The 21,334-nt window shown below is 45.9% G+C and overlaps 3 protein-coding genes across 8 annotated transcripts in view; 2 read left to right on the top strand and 1 right to left on the bottom strand.

The window, feature by feature from the left end:
- Positions 1–4,032, bottom strand: part of LOC113020113 (serine/threonine-protein kinase WNK4-like) — a 33,073-nt gene extending 29,041 nt beyond the window's left edge. The window contains exon 1 of one of the 2 annotated variants that reach the window (XM_026163808.1): positions 3,915–4,032. The gene's annotated coding sequence lies outside the window, so the exon portion shown is untranslated. The remainder of the gene's footprint in view (positions 1–3,914) is intronic. The other variant, XM_026163810.1, reaches the window with a different exon arrangement.
- Positions 4,033–4,126: 94 nt separating this feature from the next.
- Positions 4,127–8,320, top strand: LOC113020114 (leucine-rich repeat-containing protein 3-like). Of its 5 annotated transcripts, none has more exons than XM_026163812.1 (7): positions 4,127–4,186; positions 4,743–4,901; positions 6,732–7,086; positions 7,298–7,423; positions 7,514–7,675; positions 7,746–7,824; positions 7,960–8,320. In XM_026163812.1, exons 3-7 carry the CDS (start codon positions 6,838–6,840, stop codon positions 8,190–8,192), a joined length of 849 nt encoding a protein of 282 aa, XP_026019597.1. In that variant the 5' UTR covers positions 4,127–4,186; positions 4,743–4,901; positions 6,732–6,837; the 3' UTR covers positions 8,193–8,320. The 5 variants fall into 5 exon arrangements, with proteins under 5 accessions (XP_026019597.1, XP_026019596.1, XP_026019600.1 ...); XM_026163811.1 differs by lacking the exon at positions 4,127–4,186 and adding an exon at positions 4,469–4,521; XM_026163815.1 differs by lacking the exons at positions 4,127–4,186; positions 4,743–4,901 and adding an exon at positions 5,265–6,339.
- Positions 8,321–14,403: 6,083 nt separating this feature from the next.
- On the top strand, positions 14,404–20,737 carry psmd3 (proteasome 26S subunit, non-ATPase 3). The gene is made up of 12 exons (XM_026163807.1): positions 14,404–14,749; positions 17,016–17,206; positions 17,380–17,520; positions 18,289–18,425; positions 18,501–18,691; positions 18,770–18,873; positions 18,952–19,066; positions 19,236–19,355; positions 19,439–19,542; positions 19,622–19,777; positions 20,108–20,158; positions 20,492–20,737. Exons 1-12 carry the CDS (start codon positions 14,569–14,571, stop codon positions 20,567–20,569), a joined length of 1,569 nt encoding a protein of 522 aa, XP_026019592.1. The 5' UTR covers positions 14,404–14,568; the 3' UTR covers positions 20,570–20,737.
- Positions 20,738–21,334: the final 597 nt, after the last annotated feature.

Here is a 21,334-nt window from a genome sequence, read left to right as displayed (position 1 = left end):
TATATGTATATATACATACATATATATGTATGTATATATACATACATATATATGTATATATACATACATATATATGTATATATACATATATATGTATATATACATATATATGTATATATACATATATATGTATATATACATATATATGTATGTATATATACGTATATATGTATGTATATATACATACATATATATGTATATATACATACATATATATGTATGTATATATACATATATATGTATGTATATATACATACATATGTATGTATATATACATACATACATATGTATATATACATATATATGTATATATACATATATATGTATATATACATATATATGTATGTATATATATATATGTATATATACATATATATAGTATATATACATACATATATATGTATATATACATATATATGTATGTATATATACATATATATGTATATATACATATATATGTATATATACATATATATAGTATATATACATACATATATATGTATATATACATATATATGTATGTATATATACATATATATGTATATATACATACATATATATGTATATATACATATATATGTATATATACATATATATGTATATATACATATATATGTATGTATATATACATATATATGTATGTATATATACATACATATATATGTATATATACATACATATATATGTATGTATATATACATATATATGTATGTATATATACATACATATATATAGTATATATACATATATATGTATGTATATATACTATATATATGTATATATACATATATATATAGTATATATACATACATATATATGTATATATACATACATATATATGTATATATACATATATATGTATGTATATATACATATATATGTATATATACATATATATATGTATATATACATATATATGTATATATACATATATATGTATATATACATATATATGTATATATACATACATATATATGTATATATACATACATATATATGTATATATACATATATATGTATGTATATATACTATATATATATGTATATATACATATATATAGTATATATACATACATATATATGTATATATACATATATACATATATATATATATGTATATATACATATATATATATGTATATATACATATATATGTATTAGAGATGGACCGATCCGATATTACGTATCGGTATCGGTCCGATACTGACCTAAATTACTGGATCGGATATCGGAGAAAAATAAAAAATGTAATCCGATCCATTAAATATCACGAAAGCACCTCACAAAACTTGCAACACGCCGTAACTCGCCTCAGAACGTCGGAGCAGTATGCATCACGTGATAGAGCAGCTGTGGCATGCGGGACCTGTCGGTGGTCTGGATAGCATTTGGAGCTTCGCTAGCAACCTGGCATTTCATCTCCGACAAAGTTATCCCCGAGAGAAGTAAAGCAAGTGTGTAAGTCCATCTCTGAATGTTTGTAAATCATTCCCACGTTAAGCTTAACGAGCGACTGCCTCTCGCTCTCCGGCTGCTACTTCAATCGTGAAACTGCTTAATGATCAGCTGATCGGCTTTTCTGTCATGAGTCTCTCTTGTTTGTTTTTGGTCCACTTTGCGCCAGAAAGAGGAAACCAGCGGCTGAACAACAGCAGCACGTTTAAGCTTGATAAGCTGTTGTTAGAATGTATTTAATATTACTTTCTACTCGAGGATCTTTTTCTACGTAGCTGACGCTGGTAACTGTGCAGGGGCGGATCTAGCAAAGTTTAGCCAGGGGGGCCGATAGGGCATTAACTGGGAAAAGGGGGCACAAAGACATACTTTTCTTTCTTATTCTCATTTAAAATGTCGAGCTTTTAATAAATAATTATCTGACACCCAAAGTTTTAATTTGATGTAAAATGAATAGAAGTCAATTACTGTATATAGTGACTATTAAGTCTAATATATATACCCTAGTAAGCTATAGTACATTTTCCTTTGGGAAGGTACCATCTGTGCAGTCTGCAATTTTGTTGAAGAAAGATGTTGAATCTATTTAATATTTCTTGAAAAATAATTGATTTCTGTGCATTTTTTTTCACACTGCATCAAATTAAGGTTGATTACGTTGATTAAGCATCATGAGGTGGAGCGTGAGGGGTGGTTCCCTATTTTTTATTTATTTATTTTTGTTGTTGCTGGGAGTTGGAACCCTATTAGTTAGGTTGCTTAATATTTACGCTAAGTACTCTTTAAAATACCAGAATAGGGAGGATGGTGTAGGTCTAAGTTTATTAGATTGATCAGTATTGCTGAACTATGAAATATTTTTTTTGTATACAGGTATAACAGAATAGCTTTAGTGTAGTTGTTGTTTTAAACTTGAGTATGAACTTGCAGACTTGCAAAATGCAGCAAGATATTTAAAAAACAGTTTTGTTGATTAAAAAACACTATATCGGATTCATATCGGTATCGGCAGATATCCAAATTTATGACATCGGTATCGGTATCGGACATAAAAAAGTGGTATCGTGCCATCTCTAATATGTATATATACATATATATATGTATATATACATATATATATGTATATATACATATATATGTATATATATATATATGTATATATGTATATATGTATACATATATACGCTAAGCGGAAGGAAGGGGGCCGGGGACTGGTGAGTGTCAGCACCACAGTCCAGGATGAGACAACGAACATCCAAGAATACATTGGGAAGATGGCCCCAACTGACCGAGTGCTCAGTGAATACCTCAGGCAGCAGAAACCCAAGAAAGAGGAGGGAGACGAGGAACCATCATGGAAGGACAGAGCCCTGCACGGTATGTACCACCGGCAGATAGAGGAGGTGGCTGATATCAAGAAATCCTACCAGTGGCTGGACAAAGCTGGACTGAAAGACAGCACAGAGGCACTAATCATGGCAGCACAGGAACAAGCTCTGAGCACAAGATCCATAGAGGCTGGGGTCTATCACACCAGGCAAGACCCCAGGTGCAGGCTGTGTAAAGATGCCCCAGAGACAATCCAGCACATAACAGCAGGGTGCAAGATGCTAGCAGGCAAGGCATACATGGAACGCCATAACCAAGTGGCCGGCATAGTGTACAGGAACATCTGTGCCGAGTATAACCTGGAAGTCCCGAGGTCAAAATGGGAGATGCCCCCAAGGGTGGTGGAGAATGACCGAGCTAAGATCCTGTGGGACTTCCAGATACAGACGGACAAAATGGTGGTGGCTAACCAACCGGACATAGTGGTGGTAGATAGACAAACAGAAGGAGACGGCCGTAGTGATCGATGTAGCGGTTCCGAATGACAGCAATATCAGGAAGAAGGAACACGAGAAGCTGGAGAAATACCAAGGGCTCAGAGAAGAGCTCGAGAGGATGTGGAGGGTGAAGGTAACGGTGGTCCCCGTGGTAATCGGAGCACTAGGTGCGGTGACTCCCAAGCTAGGCGAGTGGCTCCAGCAGATCCCGGGAACAACATCGGAGATCTCTGTCCAGAAGAGCGCAGTCCTGGGAACAGCTAAGATACTGCGCAGGACCCTCAAGCTTCCAGGCCTCTGGTAGAGGACCCGAGCTTGAAGGATAAACCGCCCGCAGGGGCGTGCTGGGTGTTTATATATATATATATATATATATATATATATATACTATATATACATACATACATATATAGTATTTATATACATACATATACTATATATATGTATGTATATAAAAAATGTTACTGATTTTGTTTTCTGCGTAAATCAAGTAAATAAAGTTTATTCGTATTTCGTTTTGATATTCTACTTTTTAAAGCACCTGTTTTAAAATGTTTGAAGCACAAAGGAAGTTGTTTACTTCATAAACTATAATAGTGTGTGTGTGTGTGTGTGTGTGTGTGTGGTACTCACGCTGTGTGTGCAGCAGCGGTCACTTCATCAGTCTGACGCCGCAGAAGCAGAAACAGAACAGCAGGTGTTTCAGAGCCGGACTCTGGAAACAGCTTCAGCTTCTCGGAGCACATACGTCATTTCTGCGCAGGCTGCACGCGCTGCAGAAAGAGAGTGTGAGCACGAGCTCTATCAGCACAGCACAGGCGGCACGAAGTGCATGAAGCCCCGCCCACCGGACACCTGTCACCTGCCTGATAGAAACAGGAAGCGAACCAGCCCCCGGGCACTGTGTGAGTACTGACATAAGTACTGCATGTGCTACCAACACGGAGTGCCTGCAGTACTCGGAGCCATGGCTCAGTATTATTGAATAACACACGTTGGATCGGTATTTAATTAGTCCGCGTGCTCGTGAAGGATGATTTTAGTGCCGTCAGTCGCTCGGTGAAGTCGCGATGAACACACTCGCTCTGCTCAGTGAAAAGTTGCTGGTTTGATTCCAGCCAGAGAGTCTGGGTCTCGGCAGGAAGGCCAGTGCAGAGCGCCCCCTCGTGGTCGTGTTTATGTCGCTGAAGGTTTTCACTCTGATGGTTTTATAGTTGAGATCTAATAAAGAAAACTGAAGGTAAAATGATTTTAACGGTAAAATAAGGGACAGAAACGTGATGACGCTGTTAGTATAAGAGCAAAGTGAAACTAGTGATAGTGTTAGGCAATCGATTGTGTTATTGATTTATTTGCATTTGTTTATTGAGTTTCTCACGGGTGTTTTTATAAAACCACACTGACGTCATTTATTCATTTCTTTAATTATGTTTTTTTTCTAACAGATTTTTTTTCTTACAGTTTTTCCCTCCGTGGGGTCACGTGACGTTGTTTCTGGTGGGCGGCAGTTTTCCTGTCGTTTATTTATTTGACTGTATTTAATATTTCGTTTGTGGGCGGAGCTTCGTCTTCAGTCGCTGCCCTGTCAGAGCTGTTCGTCTGTGTCTGGAGCAGCAGCATGTGAGTACAGCCCTGCTGTTGTTTGTTTGTTTGTTTGTTTGTTTGTTTGTTTGTTTGTGCAGTCAGAGATCGGTTTCTGGCTTTTTAGGATGCGTCTCCATGGTAACAGTCTTGCTTCAAACCAAAAAGCTCTGAAACATTTGGGATGTGAGCAGCACTGACAGCTGCACAGCTTAGTGGAGATACAAGGTTAGCATGGAGGTAAATATCATGACAGCACTGAGAGTGGGTCCACAGAGGTGGTGATGGAGCTGAAACAGGGTTTAGAATAATATTAAAATAATACTGTATAATAATAACACCAACAATAATAATAATATAATAATATTGTTGCTAATTTTACATTTGTGGGTGAAGACTTTGTTCTGAGCAGATCAAACATGAAACAAAGGCGCGTGCGTCCTGTCAGCGTGCGACAGCCCCGTTTCCTGTCCGTGCGGTCAGACCAGAGCGCTCTGATCTCTGATGTTTGTTTGGTGATGTCACAGAGGACCAGTCCTCTGGACGTGTCTGTGCTTCGGCCTGTTGTCTGAACTAAAACGTTTGACCTCAAATAAAACAGGAGTAAACGTCTGACACAGGGAAGGCGAGCACGCCGCCGGCCTCCATCACTGACCTACAGTCAGCTTTAGTCTGTGATCCCATGCCAACATCAAACTGAAGTCTGGGCCGGGATGTGATCAGGATGCAGTGCGGCTGGGTCAGGGTCACACCTGAGTCAGGACCCTGTCAGGGAGGGGCTTGAACGGTTTCCATGGCCACACATTATATCAGCGTTACAGGAGCGTGACGCTTTATGTTCAAATAATGATGATAAATATTGATGAATACAAAAACACATTTGTGGTCTGTCATGTGACTGCTGTGAAGCGTTGCTCACGACCTCAGCACAGGTGATGATGATGATGATGATGATGAACTCACTGCAGCTGTTACAGTACACTGAGTGTGAGGCTTCTGAGTGGGTGGAGGAGCTCAAGTGTTGGGCTGTGTTCACAGTGAGCGTGGATGGATGTAGTCCTGCGGTCAGCTGGAGGTCACTTCACTGTAATCCTGTCAGTTTCTTATCAACAACAGTTCACTACTGAAAGAGCACAACAGGCTTTTATTGTGAAAGGCAAGGACAGGAAGAGTCCTTTTGAATAGAAAACACTGAGGAAGAGGAGTCACATGACAGGATGACAGAATTCCTCCTTTTACATGAGTGCTGAGACAACAGGAAGTTTGAATCTCAGTCAGATTTTTTACCCGGATCAATAAAACATGAACAATGTCACTGATTATTATTGATCTGAGGCTTTATTGATCCAGCTAACAGTAAGAACTCGAATTTGTAGCTGTGAACAAAGGCTACGTTTACCACAGTGATGAAAAGTTTCAAAGTAAAAGCCTCGTCGGTGTAGCGGAGCCCAGAGGAACAGACCAGCAGCTTTAAAGGGTTCGAAGGTTAACTTCTTTTTTCTTCTCTCTTCTTTCTTAATCCCTGTGGGAGGATTTAATCTGATAATCTGCTCATTTCCTCGTTGGCTTCATGAATCCGTCTCCTTTATCTTCTTCTCATCCCTTTGTTCTCCTCCTCCTCACGCTGTGTAATCCCCGCCTTAATCTTTTGTTTTCCTGCTGTTTTGTTACAACATTGTTTTATTCCAGAAACTTCCTCTCCCGGTGCCTGATATCAGTTACGAGTGTTAACAACAAGTTAATAATGATTATTGATCAGCTGACCGTGATGGTGTGTTTCTGACGTCTGAGTCTTTATTCCAACAAACATCAGTGTGAGGACTGGAGTCTGCAGGGGGCACCGCTGAACTTTGAACTGTTTTTCTGCAGACAGGCTCCACCCCCGGCTCCCTGCTGCTTACACCGAGTCAAAATGGCCGCCAGCAGCTGAACATGTGACAGGAAGTTAAAGTAACAAGTCGACTCTGTGATCATCATGTCCCACGCCAAGCACCTGCTGCCGATGCCTTCCACTGTGGTGGATGTTTCACTGCAGAGGATGCCCCGCCTCCTTTTTCTTCTTCTTCTGGTGTTGACGTCACTCAGCCTGGTGTCGGCCACATCACCGCTCACTGTGGCATTGTGGCGTCGTGGCAACCGAGTCTCCACTATCAGCGCCTGCCACCGACTGGAGACAGCAGACGGAGGACTGACGGTCCGCTGCAGTGGACTCAGACTGACCCAGGTGTGTGTGTGTCTGTGTGCGTGCGTGTGCGTGTGTGGCTGCTTTTCCTAGCTTCAGGTGGACTTTAGCCTCTGAATGACCTGTGAAAACCTCCAACCCGAGAATGAAACTACCCCTGACTTTAAGTTCTCAGGCAGGATGAGGATGTTCTTTAAGCTTTAGCAGACGGCATCCGTGCGCTCACAGTGTCCAGGTGTGTTTGTGCGCTCAGGTACCCATCGGCCTGCCGAACCGCACCACTCGTCTGTTTCTGAATAAAAACCTGCTGACCTCTCTGGCGGCCGACACGTTCTCCAGTCTGTTCCTGCTCGATGAGCTCGACCTGTCACATAACCAGGTAGTGAACAGCTCTTCATACCAGTTTAGAGTATGCACCAGTTTAATACCAGTAAGACACAGCAGGATCATACTGTTTCGCCCTCCTCAGCTCTCCTCACTTGAAGACGGTTGTTTCCGTGGGTTGGACTCGCTTACTTTCTTGGACCTGTCATACAACCGCCTGTCCACGCTGGAGCTGCCGGTGCTCGGCGGTCTGCAGATTGAGGCCAACCTCACACATAACCCCTGGCACTGTGACTGCAGGATGGAGGTGTGCACAGATGCAATGATGTGTGTTTGTAGTTCACACAAAGTCATTACAACTTTCTGTTTGTGTTTAGATGTCCATGCCTCAGTTGGATCTGGACCCGACCTCACTAGCAGAAGTTGTCTGTGCAACCTCTGATCTCCCAAACCTCGGTAAGCTTTCTCTCAGCAGATGTGCTGAACAAAGAACACACAACACATCATTTTTCCTTCTTTTGTACCATTTTGTTCTTTACTTTCGGCTACACACTGATTTATGGTCTGACACTGTGTGATGTGGTGTTACAGGAGCTGTCGGGATACCACTGGTTGTGCTGATGGAGGACTGGGATCTGTGTTTGTCTGTGAGGAGAACCACTGATGTGGTGACACTCGTCACCATGTTCCTCTGGCTCTTCATGCTCATCTGCTACCTGGCCTACTACATCCGCCAGAACCAGGCGGTCACACGCCGAAACCTGGAGTACCTGAAGTTACTGGAGAGCAAAAATCCTTATAAACCCAAAAAGACAACTTCATGATGACCTTTTGGAATTCCTGAATGCCTGTCTAGAGTTACCCACAGCTGTGTTTTCCCTCAAAGACATCCGTAATGACTTCCAGAGCAATTTCTTTGCCCACAGTCAAAGGAGCTTGCAAAGAAAAGCATCTGGACTTCTTTAAGTTGCTTGAAGACGTTTCACCTCTCATCCGAGAAGCTTCTTCAGTTCTAAGGTCAAATGGTGGAGAGTCCCAGATATAAACCTAGTGGGAGTTTCCCCCCACAGAGGGACAAAAGGACCCCTGATGATCCTCTAATCGCCTGAGCCAATCAGGGTGTGGGCCCCAATCAGGAGGTGGCTCTTCTGTGTTGTGCCATGCGCTTGTGAAGCGCATGGCACAACACAGAAGAGCCACCTCCACAGGACAAGACTCAGCAGTCCATCTGCATCTAAAGGTCAAAGGTCACTCTTTCGAGGATGCCAATGTTCACATTTTGGACAGAGAGGACAGATGGTTTGAAAGAGGAGTGAAAGAAGCATCTATGTCCACTGTGAGCGACCATCTTTGAACAGAGGCGGGGCTTACGACACCAACTCTCTGCCATCTATAATCCAGTTTTGAGATCCCTTCCCAGACGCCTTAACACCCACTCACATCCTGGGCCATCTGACCTCAGGAAATCACATGATAAGGTGGGGCCAGGTTTCACAATGAGCTCACCCGAAACTCTGGCTGATTGGGACCCACGCCCAGTTTCCCACCTTGGCTCAGGTGATTAGAGGATCATCAGGGGGTCCTTTTGTCCCTCTGTGGGGGGTCACTCCCACAGGTTTATATCTGGGACTCTCCACCATTTGACCTTAGAACTGAAGAAGCTTCTCGGATGAGAGGTGAAACGTCTTCAAGCAACTTAAAGAAGTCCAGACGCTTTTCTTTCCAAGCTCCTTTGACTAAGATGACCTGGATGACTGAGAACCTTCACAGACATTCTTTGCCCACAGGTGCCCACGGGACTCCAGGTACCTTCTGATCAGTTGCTCCCCTCCAAAAGTTACAAAAGCACATAAAGGACTCCCTAATGATGCAATGCAATACCTCACTGACACTCAGCATCTCTAAGGAACCACAAAGCTTCTCTAGAATGTGATCATGTACTTCTAGGTCTTCCTCTGAGAACCCTGTAACCTTCTGAAGCACGTCTTCAGAGTGTCCTGTGAAAGATTTCTACAACATATTCAAGTCCTCCTAGAACCTTCTCAGTCTCTTCACAAGCCCATAAGCCCTTCACAAGGACTCTCAAACTTTCCTGTGACTTCCTTATAGAGACTGTTTGTTCTCCTAGATCGATGTGATCTGAGTTTCTCAGAGATGTCTGATACTAGTTTTCCACCGACATGGTCCCGGTGGTGGTGCAGATCCAGTTTGGTCTTGGTACCTTATCAGAACCAGCCTGGATGACGTCCTTCCTCTAAGTATCGGCTCTGGGGAAAACAACATCAGAAGGACCCCAGCCTGAAGCAAAAAAAACACCGAAACTTTGCGTCTTTACCAACTGTTAGTTTCCACGACACGCTTACCATGTTTTGAAGGAAGGAAGGTTCAGGGCTTAAGCAATCAGCATCATGGGCTCATCCGGTTAGAAGAAGAATAAGCAGCCATCTAATTCAGAATTATTCTCAGGGTTCTCCTTTTATTCTCGAATAAATAAGGCAAAGAAGGAAGGAAACAAAGACACTCATGGACTGCCACAGCTGAAAGAAAACAGGAAAACAGAGATTTAAGTTACTCATTCCCTTAAACAATACATAAAATAAAACCCAAATAGAACCTCACCTCAGCTGCCGCCCCGTGTGGAAGTGAAGAAAGAGTGAGCCAAAAGTGAATGCAGTCCTTATATAATGTGTGACAGGTGAGTGCAATCGAGGACAAGCACCACACCCAATCAAAGGTGAGAGAACTAAACAAGGTGCATCTGGTGAAGTGAGTGGTACCAGTTCAGACTTTTTGCAGGAGAAACACGTGAAACTGGTTCTAGACAGGATGCTAGCCGTGCTTAGAAAACACGAAGAGCTGCAGTAGGACCTGGTTACCAACAATAAACAAAAGCCCTCAAAGTTCATTCTGCAGTTTTCCTTTCTTCTGAACTTCACCAACCACAGCATGGCTGTGCAGCAGAACGTGTAGGTACACAAAGACTACACATGCTCACATTTCACTGTGAGCGGCCCCTTCACCTGAGAGGTGATGCTGCTGTATGGGCAGATGGTGATTTTGATTTTGGGCTGACCTCTCTGTGAGGAAGCCGCAGGGATGTGTGAGAATGTAAAACTGGTCACTGAGAGGTTACTGAGGAAGTTCTAGGATCCCCTGAAGCTCTTCCTCAGGTGGCTTCCACAGTCAGGACCGCCCTGAGTGGTTTTTACACCAGCAGGGGAAATATTTTTCTTTTTAATAAATGAATCATGACGAGGGAACTGTTGTTGCTCTCCACTTGAAGGCTTTGTGCCTTTGCAGCGTGACGTCAGCAGAGACAGATATAAAATCACAGGACGGTCGTTTGGCTGTGAAGCTCTTCAGGAAGTACTCTGACCTTCCTGACACCACCATGAGACTTTCTTAATATAATGCCATAATGTCATTGGTCATCATCCTATGGTTTCACCCACACAAAGACATATTGGGCCTCGAAGTTCTAGAGAAGCATTTTGGCAGTGTTGGGGAGTAACTGAGTACATGCACCGCCGTTATGTATTTAAAATACAAAGTATGAGTAACTGTATTCCGTTACAGTTACCAATTAAAAGATGATATTCAGAATACAGTTACTTTGTTGAAGTAAATGGATTACATGGCGGTCTTTTCCTGTTTCATATGTTCGGCTATGTCCTCTCTATTTTTGGTAATTCCACGCCGGTGGAAACCCGAACAAACACGCATTAAGAGGCTCTAATGTCTCAGTCTCACGGCCCACGTCACCCCTACCTGCAGCAGCATAATGATTGGAAGAAATATTTTTTAAAAATTATTCACAAAAATTGTTTAATATGAAGGCAACAGGCAGAGTGTTACAGGCATCGCCCTAAAGCATGCAGCCTGATGGGCAGTGTAGTCTGTGCTGCAGGGAGAATGGACTGCCATACCCGTGATGTGTCTGTGAGCGCGAGGAGGGAGAAAAAGGAAAGGTAGGAGCTGTCACGGAGCAGAAACAGGAGCTGGAAGCATGTAAATATAATAATAACCACTGCAGCCAAACAGAGGGCCTGACGAGCCCAGCTGTAAGTAAGCTATTAAGACTCGACTGTACACCGTGTTCATGTTTTCCTCTGAAACAATAAGTTCTGCTGCAGCAGCCTTTCAACGCCTCTCTCTGTCTCTGCTAGCAAAGTGACCCAGGCAACAAAGTAAAGCTAGTTTTCAGCTACGAGCCGACACGAACCCGACGTATCAGCCAGAGGTCCCTTTACTACGGTTCAGAGCGGCGGACCTGTTTTATATACGCGTGGAATCGTTTTCTATACGAGATCGCTGCAAAAAGTGCAGCCTTACCTAATGTCCACCTACTGTTACTCATTTATATTAAGATTTAAACATCTAGTTGGTGTGACGAGTAACCTTCAGTAACAGTAATAAATCACACAGCAATAGTACATTCATGTAGTTGTAAAAAGCATGATAATATATTAAGTAATCCAAAGTATTCAGAATACGTTACAAAATACTTGTAATCTGTAGTGGAATACATTTTAAAAGTAACCTTCCCAACACTGCATTTTGGTTTCTTGAAGATGTTTGAGGCGGTACCTGTGATTCAGAGAACTGTTCCCTGGCTCTCCATCAGCCCTGTTTGTTTGAACTGTGTCCTCTGTGTTCAGTGAGCTCAGCCGTCATTCTGACTCCACGCGTGAAATAAACCGTTTGTTCTGCTGAGTTCATGTCTTTACTCTTATTCTGACTTCATTATTCTGACTCTAAAGTTACAGAGACACCATCGTTATGTTCGCCACTTCGTATTCAAATAACATCAGAAATCACAGTGTGTTCGGCACAGTCTATGGATCCCTGCAGGGTCAGACTTTCATATGTCAGAAATCCGCGGATCAATGCAACGCACTAAAACACATCTCTCTCTCACACACACACACACACACACAAGCCCGTTCAGCTATCTTAGTGAGGACCTTCATTGACATAATGCCTTCCCTAGCCCCTTAGCCTAATCCTAACCATTAAAAATGAATGCCTAACCCTGACCCTAAACCTAACCATAACCTAATTGTAACCCTGACACTAAAACCACATTTTGAGCCTCAAAAAGGTCTTCAAACTTGTGAGGACCAGTGAGTGAGCCTTCAAGAGCCTTCAAGAGAGTGAACACCAGGAAAGCAGCAGGACCAGACGGCATCCCAGGTCGTATCCTCAGAGACTGCGCATACCAGCTAGCTCCTGTGTTCACTGAGATATTCAACATCTCTTTATCTCAGTCGGTCATCCCCACATGCTTCAAAGAGTCCATCATTGTTCCTGTCCCGAAGAAACCCCACCCTGCTTCTCTCAATGACTATCGCCCTGTAGCCCTCACCTCAGTAGTGATGAAGTGCTTTGAACGCCTGGTCAGAGACTTCATCATTTCTTCACTACCAGACACACTGGACCCACTACAGTTCGCTTACCGTCCAAATCGTTCCACAGACGATGCCATCTCTCATCTCCTCCACACATCACTCACTCACTTGGACACTAGAAGGGGGAATTATGTTAAAATGCTCTTTATAGACTACAGCTCTGCATTTAACACCATAATTCCCTCCACACTCACCACCAAGCTGGAGCATCTGGGACTCAGCTCATCTATGTGTCAGTGGATCTCCAACTTCCTAACTGGCAGACCACAGGCAGTAAGGATGGGCGGACATGTCTCAGCCTCCACCACTCTCAGCACTGGAGCCCCCCAGGGGTGTGTTCTGAGCCCCCTGCTGTACTCTTTGTACACATATGACTGTGTGGCCACTACCAGCTCCACCACCATCATCAAGTTTGCTGACGACACCGTCGTGGTGGGCCTGATCTCTGATAACAACGAGACGGCCTACGTGAAGGAGATTAGGAATCTGGAGAACTGGTGCCAGAGGAACAACCTCCTTCTAAACGTCAGTAAGACAAAGGAGCTGATAGTGGACTTCAGCACTAAGCAGGAGAGGAACTACCAGACCCCCGTCATCAACGAGTGCCCAGTGGAGAGAGTGGACAGCTTCAAATACCTCGGAGTTCACATCACGCAGGACCTGTCATGGTCCTGTCACATCAACACCGTGGTGAAAAAGGCCCGACAGCGTCTCTACCACCTCAGACGCTTGAGAGACTTCCAACTGCCCTCCAAGGTGCTCAGGAACTTTTACTCGTGCACCATAGAGAGCATCCTGGCGGGAAACATCTTAACCTGGTTCGGGAACAGCACCATGCAGGACAGACGAGCTCTACAGAGGGTTGTGCGGTCAGCTGAGCGCACCATCCGCTCCGAGCTCCCTGACCTGCACTCAATCTACAGCAGGCGGTGCTGGACCAAGGCCAGGAAGATGGTGAAGGACCTCAGCCATCCCAACAACAGACTGTTCTCTCTGTTGAGGTCAGGAAAGCGATTCCGCTCCCTGAAGACCAACACAGAGAGACTGAGGAGGAGCTTCTTCCCGCAGGCGATACGGTCTCTCAATCACACCACCACACAGTACTGACCCACACATACGGTTCTTACACACACACTGGACTTTCTGGACTTTGGTTTTGCACAACACTGGTCACTATATTCTTCATTCCAGTTAATACTTGTACAGCTGCTGTTATTGTGTATATATTTATTTATATTTAGATTTCTTCATACATTCTTATATAGTTCTATATTGTGTATTTTGTTGTACAGTTATTTTATTTTCAACTTTAATTTATATATTTTATCTTATCCTTCCCAGTTAAATTTACCCTTCATTCTAATTTGTGTTGTACAGTTATTTCATTTTTAACCTTAATTTATATTTTATTCCTTCATAGTTAAATTTACCCTTTTTAATTTTTCATATTTATTTCCTATCTTATTCATAGCCTTTTCCTTTTTTGTTCTCTTTAGGTCACGAGCAGTTGTCCAAGCATTTCACTACATATCGTACTGTGTATGACTGTGTACGTGACAAATAAAATTTGAATTTGAATTTGAGTGTGTGACTCACAAGTGACAGATTTCGGTCCTCACAAAGATAGCTAGACAGGAACACACACACACATCTGTGATCGATTATCGAGCCTGCGCTGCTGTTTCCGCTCTCTTCTGCTTCTGCCTGTCATATCCCAGAATCCTCTGCGCCACAGAATAGTGTCCAGTCATTGTGGTTCAGCTCGGTTCGGTTTCATCCACCCAGACACAGCATGAAGGAGACCGCGGCCAAACGACGCGACAAGGCGGGAGGCCGGGACCGGGACTCGAAGGCAGAGAAGCCAAAGGAGCCGAAGGAGGTGGGCCCAGAGCCGCAGGACGTGGAGATGCCTGAAGAGGAGGCGGCTAATGCGGCCAAACAGCCGAAGGAGCAGGACAGCCTGACCCTGGACGGTAAAACTCTTCAAACACCAATACCGATACCCCCCAGCACAGACCCGGGAACGGGGTCTGTGCTGGCCCGGTACCGAGAGTCACGGCAGCTCGGCGGTTAGCCTATTAGCATGAGGGGCTAACAGCCCCAGAGAGTCTGCGCGTCATTTAGCTTAAAACCGACACCAACCTCTCCCATTCGCGGGTCCGGACCGGGCCCCGTTCCCCTTCAGACCGGTGTCGTGCCAAACTAGGTATCCCCGACAGAATTTGTTTCCCCTGCGTCGGGAGCACACGCTGGACTGTCCAAATCACGGACAAACAGGGTCCCACATTGTTGATTTTTAGTTTACAAACACTTCTTGTAATGACTAACTACTCCTGACATTTTGGAGATGTTAGCTCTTTACACAACGAAGTTATAGTGGGACACAAATAATATCAGGCTGATCCTGCCACAATTTGTTCCCCCTGTGTAAATCACGGACAAACAGGGTCCCACATTGTTGATTTTTCATTCACAAACACTTCTTATTATGACGCATTACTCCTGAAACTTTAGAGGATTTAGCTCTTTTTAGAGTAAAGTTACAGGAGAATAAAAATAGTTATCAGCCAAAATGTTAATGTTTTATTAAAATAATCCCATCTGATATATAATTTTCTGTTGTAACCCCCAAACTGAATGCTAACGTAACGATGCTAATTTTTCCCTTTTTCACAAAATGAAAACATCAGTACTTCCTGCTCCCAGCACAGGGGAAACAAATTCTGTCGGGGACACCTACTTTGGCACGACACCGGCACCAGAACCCCCCCCCCCCCAGAAAACAGATTTGATGGTAAACTGGTCTCTGAGTGCAGAGAGGGAGAGAGAGCTGTGCAGGACGTAACAGCCAGAGAAATAGGACCTCTTCCGCCCGTACATCACACAGACGCCACATCGGGGAGACCGGTCAGAACAGGTGGCATAAAGAAAGACAATGACATGTACGACACAATAAGGAGTGCAGGAGAGAAAAAGAGTTTATCAAACATGAAGCGTAGTTTGATCTTCTGCTGCTGGTTCAGTCAGGTTTGGTCAGAGTGATGAAACCTGCAGCTTTCAGCCCAACGGCGTCTGTGGACGATCCACGCTCTGTTTGCATGTCTGCTCCCGTTTACAGTTTTAGCTGTTTGGTGGTTGTTGAAATAGTTGTGTGAGCTTTAACCTGAGATTCTGGCGTTAAAATACATTTATATTGAAATCATTCAGGATTTAATGAATCTTTGAAACCCAGCCCTATGAAGGATAAACATAAACATCAGTTTGCCTGAGACTAGGGCTGGGCGATATGACCCTAAATTCATATCTCGATATTCTTTAGCTGGATGGCGATATACGATATATATCTCGATATTTTTAAAGCCGTTAAGTGAGAACAAAGAGAGAGTTCTTAGTCAAAGCTGTGTCCCAGATCTCACACAGGCACTTTTATTAACATACAGCGCTGATGTACAAGGAAAAATTACTCAGAAATAAATTATCAGCACTTATTAAATAATAATGCTCCATGAATAAAATAAAACAGTAGCTCGTTAACGCTGTCCAGCCCCGCACGGGGCGATCCGCGGTAACTTGTTAACAGAGATTTGCCCCGTTAATGCTGTTATGGCGTTAACGTCACGCTGACAGCACTAAAATAGCCTCCAAATGTTTTCTTTTTACCGAGCAGCTCCTCTTTGATAGCTGCCGTGTCCGTCCTGCCTGCAGGTGAAGCGATGGCGGAGGGGGAGTTGTGTTCAGTGAAGGAGAGGCGAGGCCGAGTAACGCAGCGTAGAGACAAAAGTGGACGAAAGCGAGGCAAACATGCGGCTCCACAAGTCTAGTTATAACGTAACATAGACTATATCGATATATTTAAAAACTCGGTGTATCACCCAGTCCTACCTGAGACTGATGTGAGCCTCGACTTTGTGCTCCGCCCTAACACATGAGGCATGAATGCAAGCCCAGGACGTCGTCTGTGTAGAACACCAGGACCTATCAGGGCGGCTCAGGTGTAACAGGAGACATGAATGGATCGTCCGGTTCTCAGGAGGATGTAACCGTCACCTTACGGCATGGATGTAGAGCCGCGTTGTCATGAGCACAGCTGTAAGCAGCTAAGCTCCTTCTCTGTAGCATCTGCATGGATGGAGGTCAAAGGTCGCATGAAAAGGCGTAAACATGAGGATCGCGCTGAGCCGAGGTCTGTGGGTCATGTGACTGGTGCTAATGTCACCCCCCCCCCCCCCCCCCCCCCAGATATTAAGGAGCACGTGAAGCAGATCGAGAAGGCCGTGTCGGGGAAGGAGCCTCGCTTCGTGCTCCGCGCTCTGCGGGCGCTGCCGTCCACCAGCCGCCGCCTCAACACCAACGTGCTCCACAAAGCCATCTGTGGCTTCTTCACCAACAACGCCACCACCCGAGACTTCCTGCTGGGCTTCCTGGAGGAGGTGAGCAGAGATGAGCTGCAGCTTTGAATTAATGACAAACAGGAAGTGAACCCTGACCTCTGAGAGCCGCATCATCAAACAGTAACCTGATTATTTATAACAAGGTGATCGATTCCTGATCAGATGGTGTGTGTGTGTGTGTGTCTGTGTGTGTCTGTGTGTGTGTGTCTCAGCCGATGGAGATGGCCGACGGAGACGTTCAGTTTCGTCCTCGCACGGGGAAGGCGGCGGCAGCTCCTCTGCTGCCAGAGGTGGAGGCGTACCTGCAGCTGCTGCTGGTGGTTCACCTGACCAACAACAAGAGATACACTGAGGTGACCCGCCCCTCACTCACCTGTGTGTGTGTGTGTGTGTGTGTGTGTGTGTGTGTGTGTGTGTGTGTGAGAGAGACCCGCCCCTCACTCACGTGTGTGTGTGTGTGTGTGTGTGTGTGTGTGTGTGTGTGTGTGTGTGTGTGTGAGTGAGTGTGAGAGACCCGCCCCTCACTCACCTGTGTGTGTGTGTGTGTGTGTGTGAGAGACCCGCCCCTCACTCACCTGTGTGTGTGTGTGTGTGTGTGAGAGACCCGCCCCTCACTCACGTGTGTGTGTGTGTGTGTGTGTGTGTGTGTGTGTGTGTGTGTGTGTGTGTGAGAGACCCGCCCCTCACTCACGTGTGTGTGTGTGTGTGTGTGTGTGTGTGAGTGAGTGTGAGAGACCCGCCCCTCACTCACCTGTGTGTGTGTGTGTGTGTGTGTGTGTGTGTGTGTGTGTGTGTGTGTGTGTGTGTGTGTGTGAGAGACCCGCCCCTCACTCACCTGTGTGTGTGTGTGTGTGTGTGTGTGTGTGTGTGAGAGAGACCCGCCCCTCATTCACCTGTGTGTGTGTGTGTGTCCCGCATAGTCTCCGGGTTTTTCCACGAGCAGCTGCAGAGACCCGCCTCGGTAACCAGCCTCGGTAACCAGCCTCGGTAACCAGCAGCACAAACGCCTTTTGTGAGCCGGCGTGAACAGCTGAAGACGAAGGTCGAAGGACTCGAGCCGGGGGACTCTGTGCTCGCCGGTGACGCTCTGTTGTGTGCTGACGGTGACGTTTGTGTTTCAGGCGCAGAAAGTGTCGGACGACCTGCTGCAGAAGATCGTCTCCAAGAACCGCCGCGCTCTCGACCTGGTCGCCGCCAAGTGCTACTATTACCACGCCCGAGTGTACGAGTTCCAGAACCAGCTTGACATCATCCGCAGGTACGTACACACCTTTCTCCTTTCCTGATGACATCACACCCTCAGACAAGCAGTCACACGACTCTCCCCCCCCAGCTTCCTGCACACCCGCCTGCGCACGGCGACCCTGCGGCACGACGCCGACGGGCAGGCGGTGCTGCTGAACCTGCTGCTGAGGAACTACCTGCACTTCAACCTGTACGACCAGGCCGAGAAGCTCGTGTCCAAGTCCGTGTTCCCCGAGCTCGCCAACAACAACGAGTGGGCGCGATACCTCTACTACACAGGTGAGCTCACAGCCGCGGCGCTCAGGCGAGTCCCCGCCATGACGCCGCGCTCACCCGCCTGTCATGTGACCCACACAGGTCGTATTAAAGCCATCCAGCTGGAGTACTCGGAGGCTCGCAGGACTCTGACCAACGCTCTGAGGAAGGCTCCACAGCACACCGCCGTGGGCTTCAAACAGACGGTACGCACACACACACACACACGGTCAGGTATCGGTGTCTGGTATTGATCACTGAAGCATCGATCGGCTCCGGTTCAGGTCCACAAGCTGCTGATCGTGGTGGAGCTGCTGCTGGGAGAGATTCCCGACCGCCTGCAGTTCAGACAGCCGTCACTCAAACGCTCCCTGATGCCCTACTTCCTGCTCACACAGGGTCGGTGTCACACACACACGCCTGATCATGTGACTAACCGTAGAGTTATGGCGAAACGATGGGTTCTGATTGGAGGAACAATGTTTGCTAACACAGTGGTGTACCTACCTTCAGATACTCGCAGCTTCCCATGAGCCTCTCTGTTCACTTCCTGTATCTGTGTGTGCAGCTGTGAGGACAGGTAACCTGGCCAAGTTTAACCAGGTGTTGGAGCAGTTTGGAGAGAAGTTTCAGGCCGACGGGACGTACACGCTCATCATCCGCCTCAGACACAACGTCATCAAGACCGGTGAGCCAATCGTACGCCGCCGTCACACTGCACGCTGCTCATCAGCCGCGCTCAGTGTGTTACTGATCTGTGTGTGTGTGCAGGTGTGCGTATGATCAGCCTCTCGTACTCTCGGATCTCCCTCGCCGACATCGCTCAGAAGCTGCAGCTCGACAGTCCCGAGGACGCCGAGTTCATCGTTGCCAAGGTAAACAGACGCGCTCAGCGCCGCCTTTTTAACGCCGACCTCGTGACCTCTGTGTGACCTCTGTGTGTTTGCGTCACAGGCGATCCGTGACGGCGTGATCGAGGCCAGCATCAACCACGAGAAAGGCTTCGTCCAGTCCAAGGAGACCATGGACATCTACGGGACCCGGGAGCCTCAGCTGGCGTTCCACCAGAGGATCTCCTTCTGCCTCGACATCCACAACATGTCGGTCAAGGTGAGCGCACCTGAACATACTCACACCTCTCACACCCAAGGACTCAAGGTCAACACAAGAATGTGAAATCACAAAAGCTCCGCCCACAGACTGCTCTGCATCACCATAACGCTGCGAGCTCTGTCACTTCCTGTCAGCAGAGGTCTGACTGGAAGCCTTCTTGTCAAATCTGTGGAAGCAGCTTCTTCCTCCTGCTCCTCCTCCTCCTCACATTAAAGCAGATTGAGGACGAGGAGGTGGAGGAGCAGGACCCGGGGATCCGCTCGGTTACACGACCTCAGGTTTAAGAGTCGATCACCCCGATGCTAATCTCCCTCTGTCCTCCTGCAGGCCATGAGGTTTCCTCCCAAAGCGTACAACAAGGACCTGGAGTCTGCAGAGGTAACGCGCGCACACACACACACACACACACACACACACACACACACACACACACACACACACACACACACACACACAGCACGTGATGTCATGTCTTTAGTTGACCACATGGTGGCAGCGTGTGACTGTAGCTTACACAGAGACAAATCAGAATAAAATAATAAAGATGCACTTCCTGTCATCTGCATTCAATCTGTTTTTTCTGTGTGTGCGTGTGTGTGTGCGTGTGTGTGTGTGTGTGTGCGCGTGCGTGCGTGTGCGTGTGCGTGCGTGCGTGTGTGTGTGTGCGCGCGTGTGTGTGTGTGTGTGTGTGTGTGCGTGTGGTGCGTTCAGGAGCGTCGGGAACGCGAGCAGCAGGATCTGGAGTTTGCTAAAGAAATGGCTGAAGATGACGATGACAGCTTCCCATGAGCCTCTCTGTTCACTTCCTCTGTGTGTGTGTGTTTGCGTGTGTGTGTGTGTGCGCTGATGTTACCACGTCAGTTATTACCCAGAATCCCCCTCTGCTCTTGTTTTCTCCCATGGCAGCGTTGCTGCTGTTTGTTTCTCTCTGATAAATAAAGTTTTTTGTTTACACGCCTGTTTGTTTGTTGGTTTGTTTGTTCTCTGGGTGATGATGTCAGTGATGAGGTTTCCAGGTTGACAGTGAGGGCTGGTAGCAGATGAGAGATGAACAGCAGCAATGCACGCAGCTCTCAGAGCACAGAGTAACTGTGATGAGCTGTCTACAGTAATGCTAATGTTAGCCATGTGCTAACAGTCTTTGGTGTCCGTGCGCTCCTACGGGAAGGGTTGTTGAAGCCAGGAGCCGTGACGAGGGAGGGCATTATGAAGCTGTGAGGCATAAATGATTAGAATAAATGAACAGGAGAAGTTAGCTGCTTTCCACATCTGTGCACAGCTCCCTTCCTGAACACCTGAGGCCCTCCTGATGGTCGCTGCATGTGCGAGAGTCAGCGCAGTAATCATGGGAATAAAAGTGATTCTGAAAAAGGAACGATGTGAAAGATACTGTAGAGGTCTGCACACTGACACAGAACAACAGCACAAATTGGAAAAATGAACTGATTCAGTCAAGGTCAAAGGTGAAAGTGTGCAGGCAGTCACATGACCTCAGATGTAAAGGATGGACAGACAGAGTCCATCTAATGTTCCAGTGAAGAAGTGAAGGTGCTG

Source organism: Astatotilapia calliptera, chromosome 4, assembly GCF_900246225.1.
Source record: "Astatotilapia calliptera chromosome 4, fAstCal1.2, whole genome shotgun sequence".
NCBI classification, from domain to species: Eukaryota; Metazoa; Chordata; class Actinopteri; order Cichliformes; family Cichlidae; genus Astatotilapia; species Astatotilapia calliptera.
Note: the sequence above shows the minus strand (reverse complement) of the source record. Positions and strands in the feature narration are given on the sequence as shown.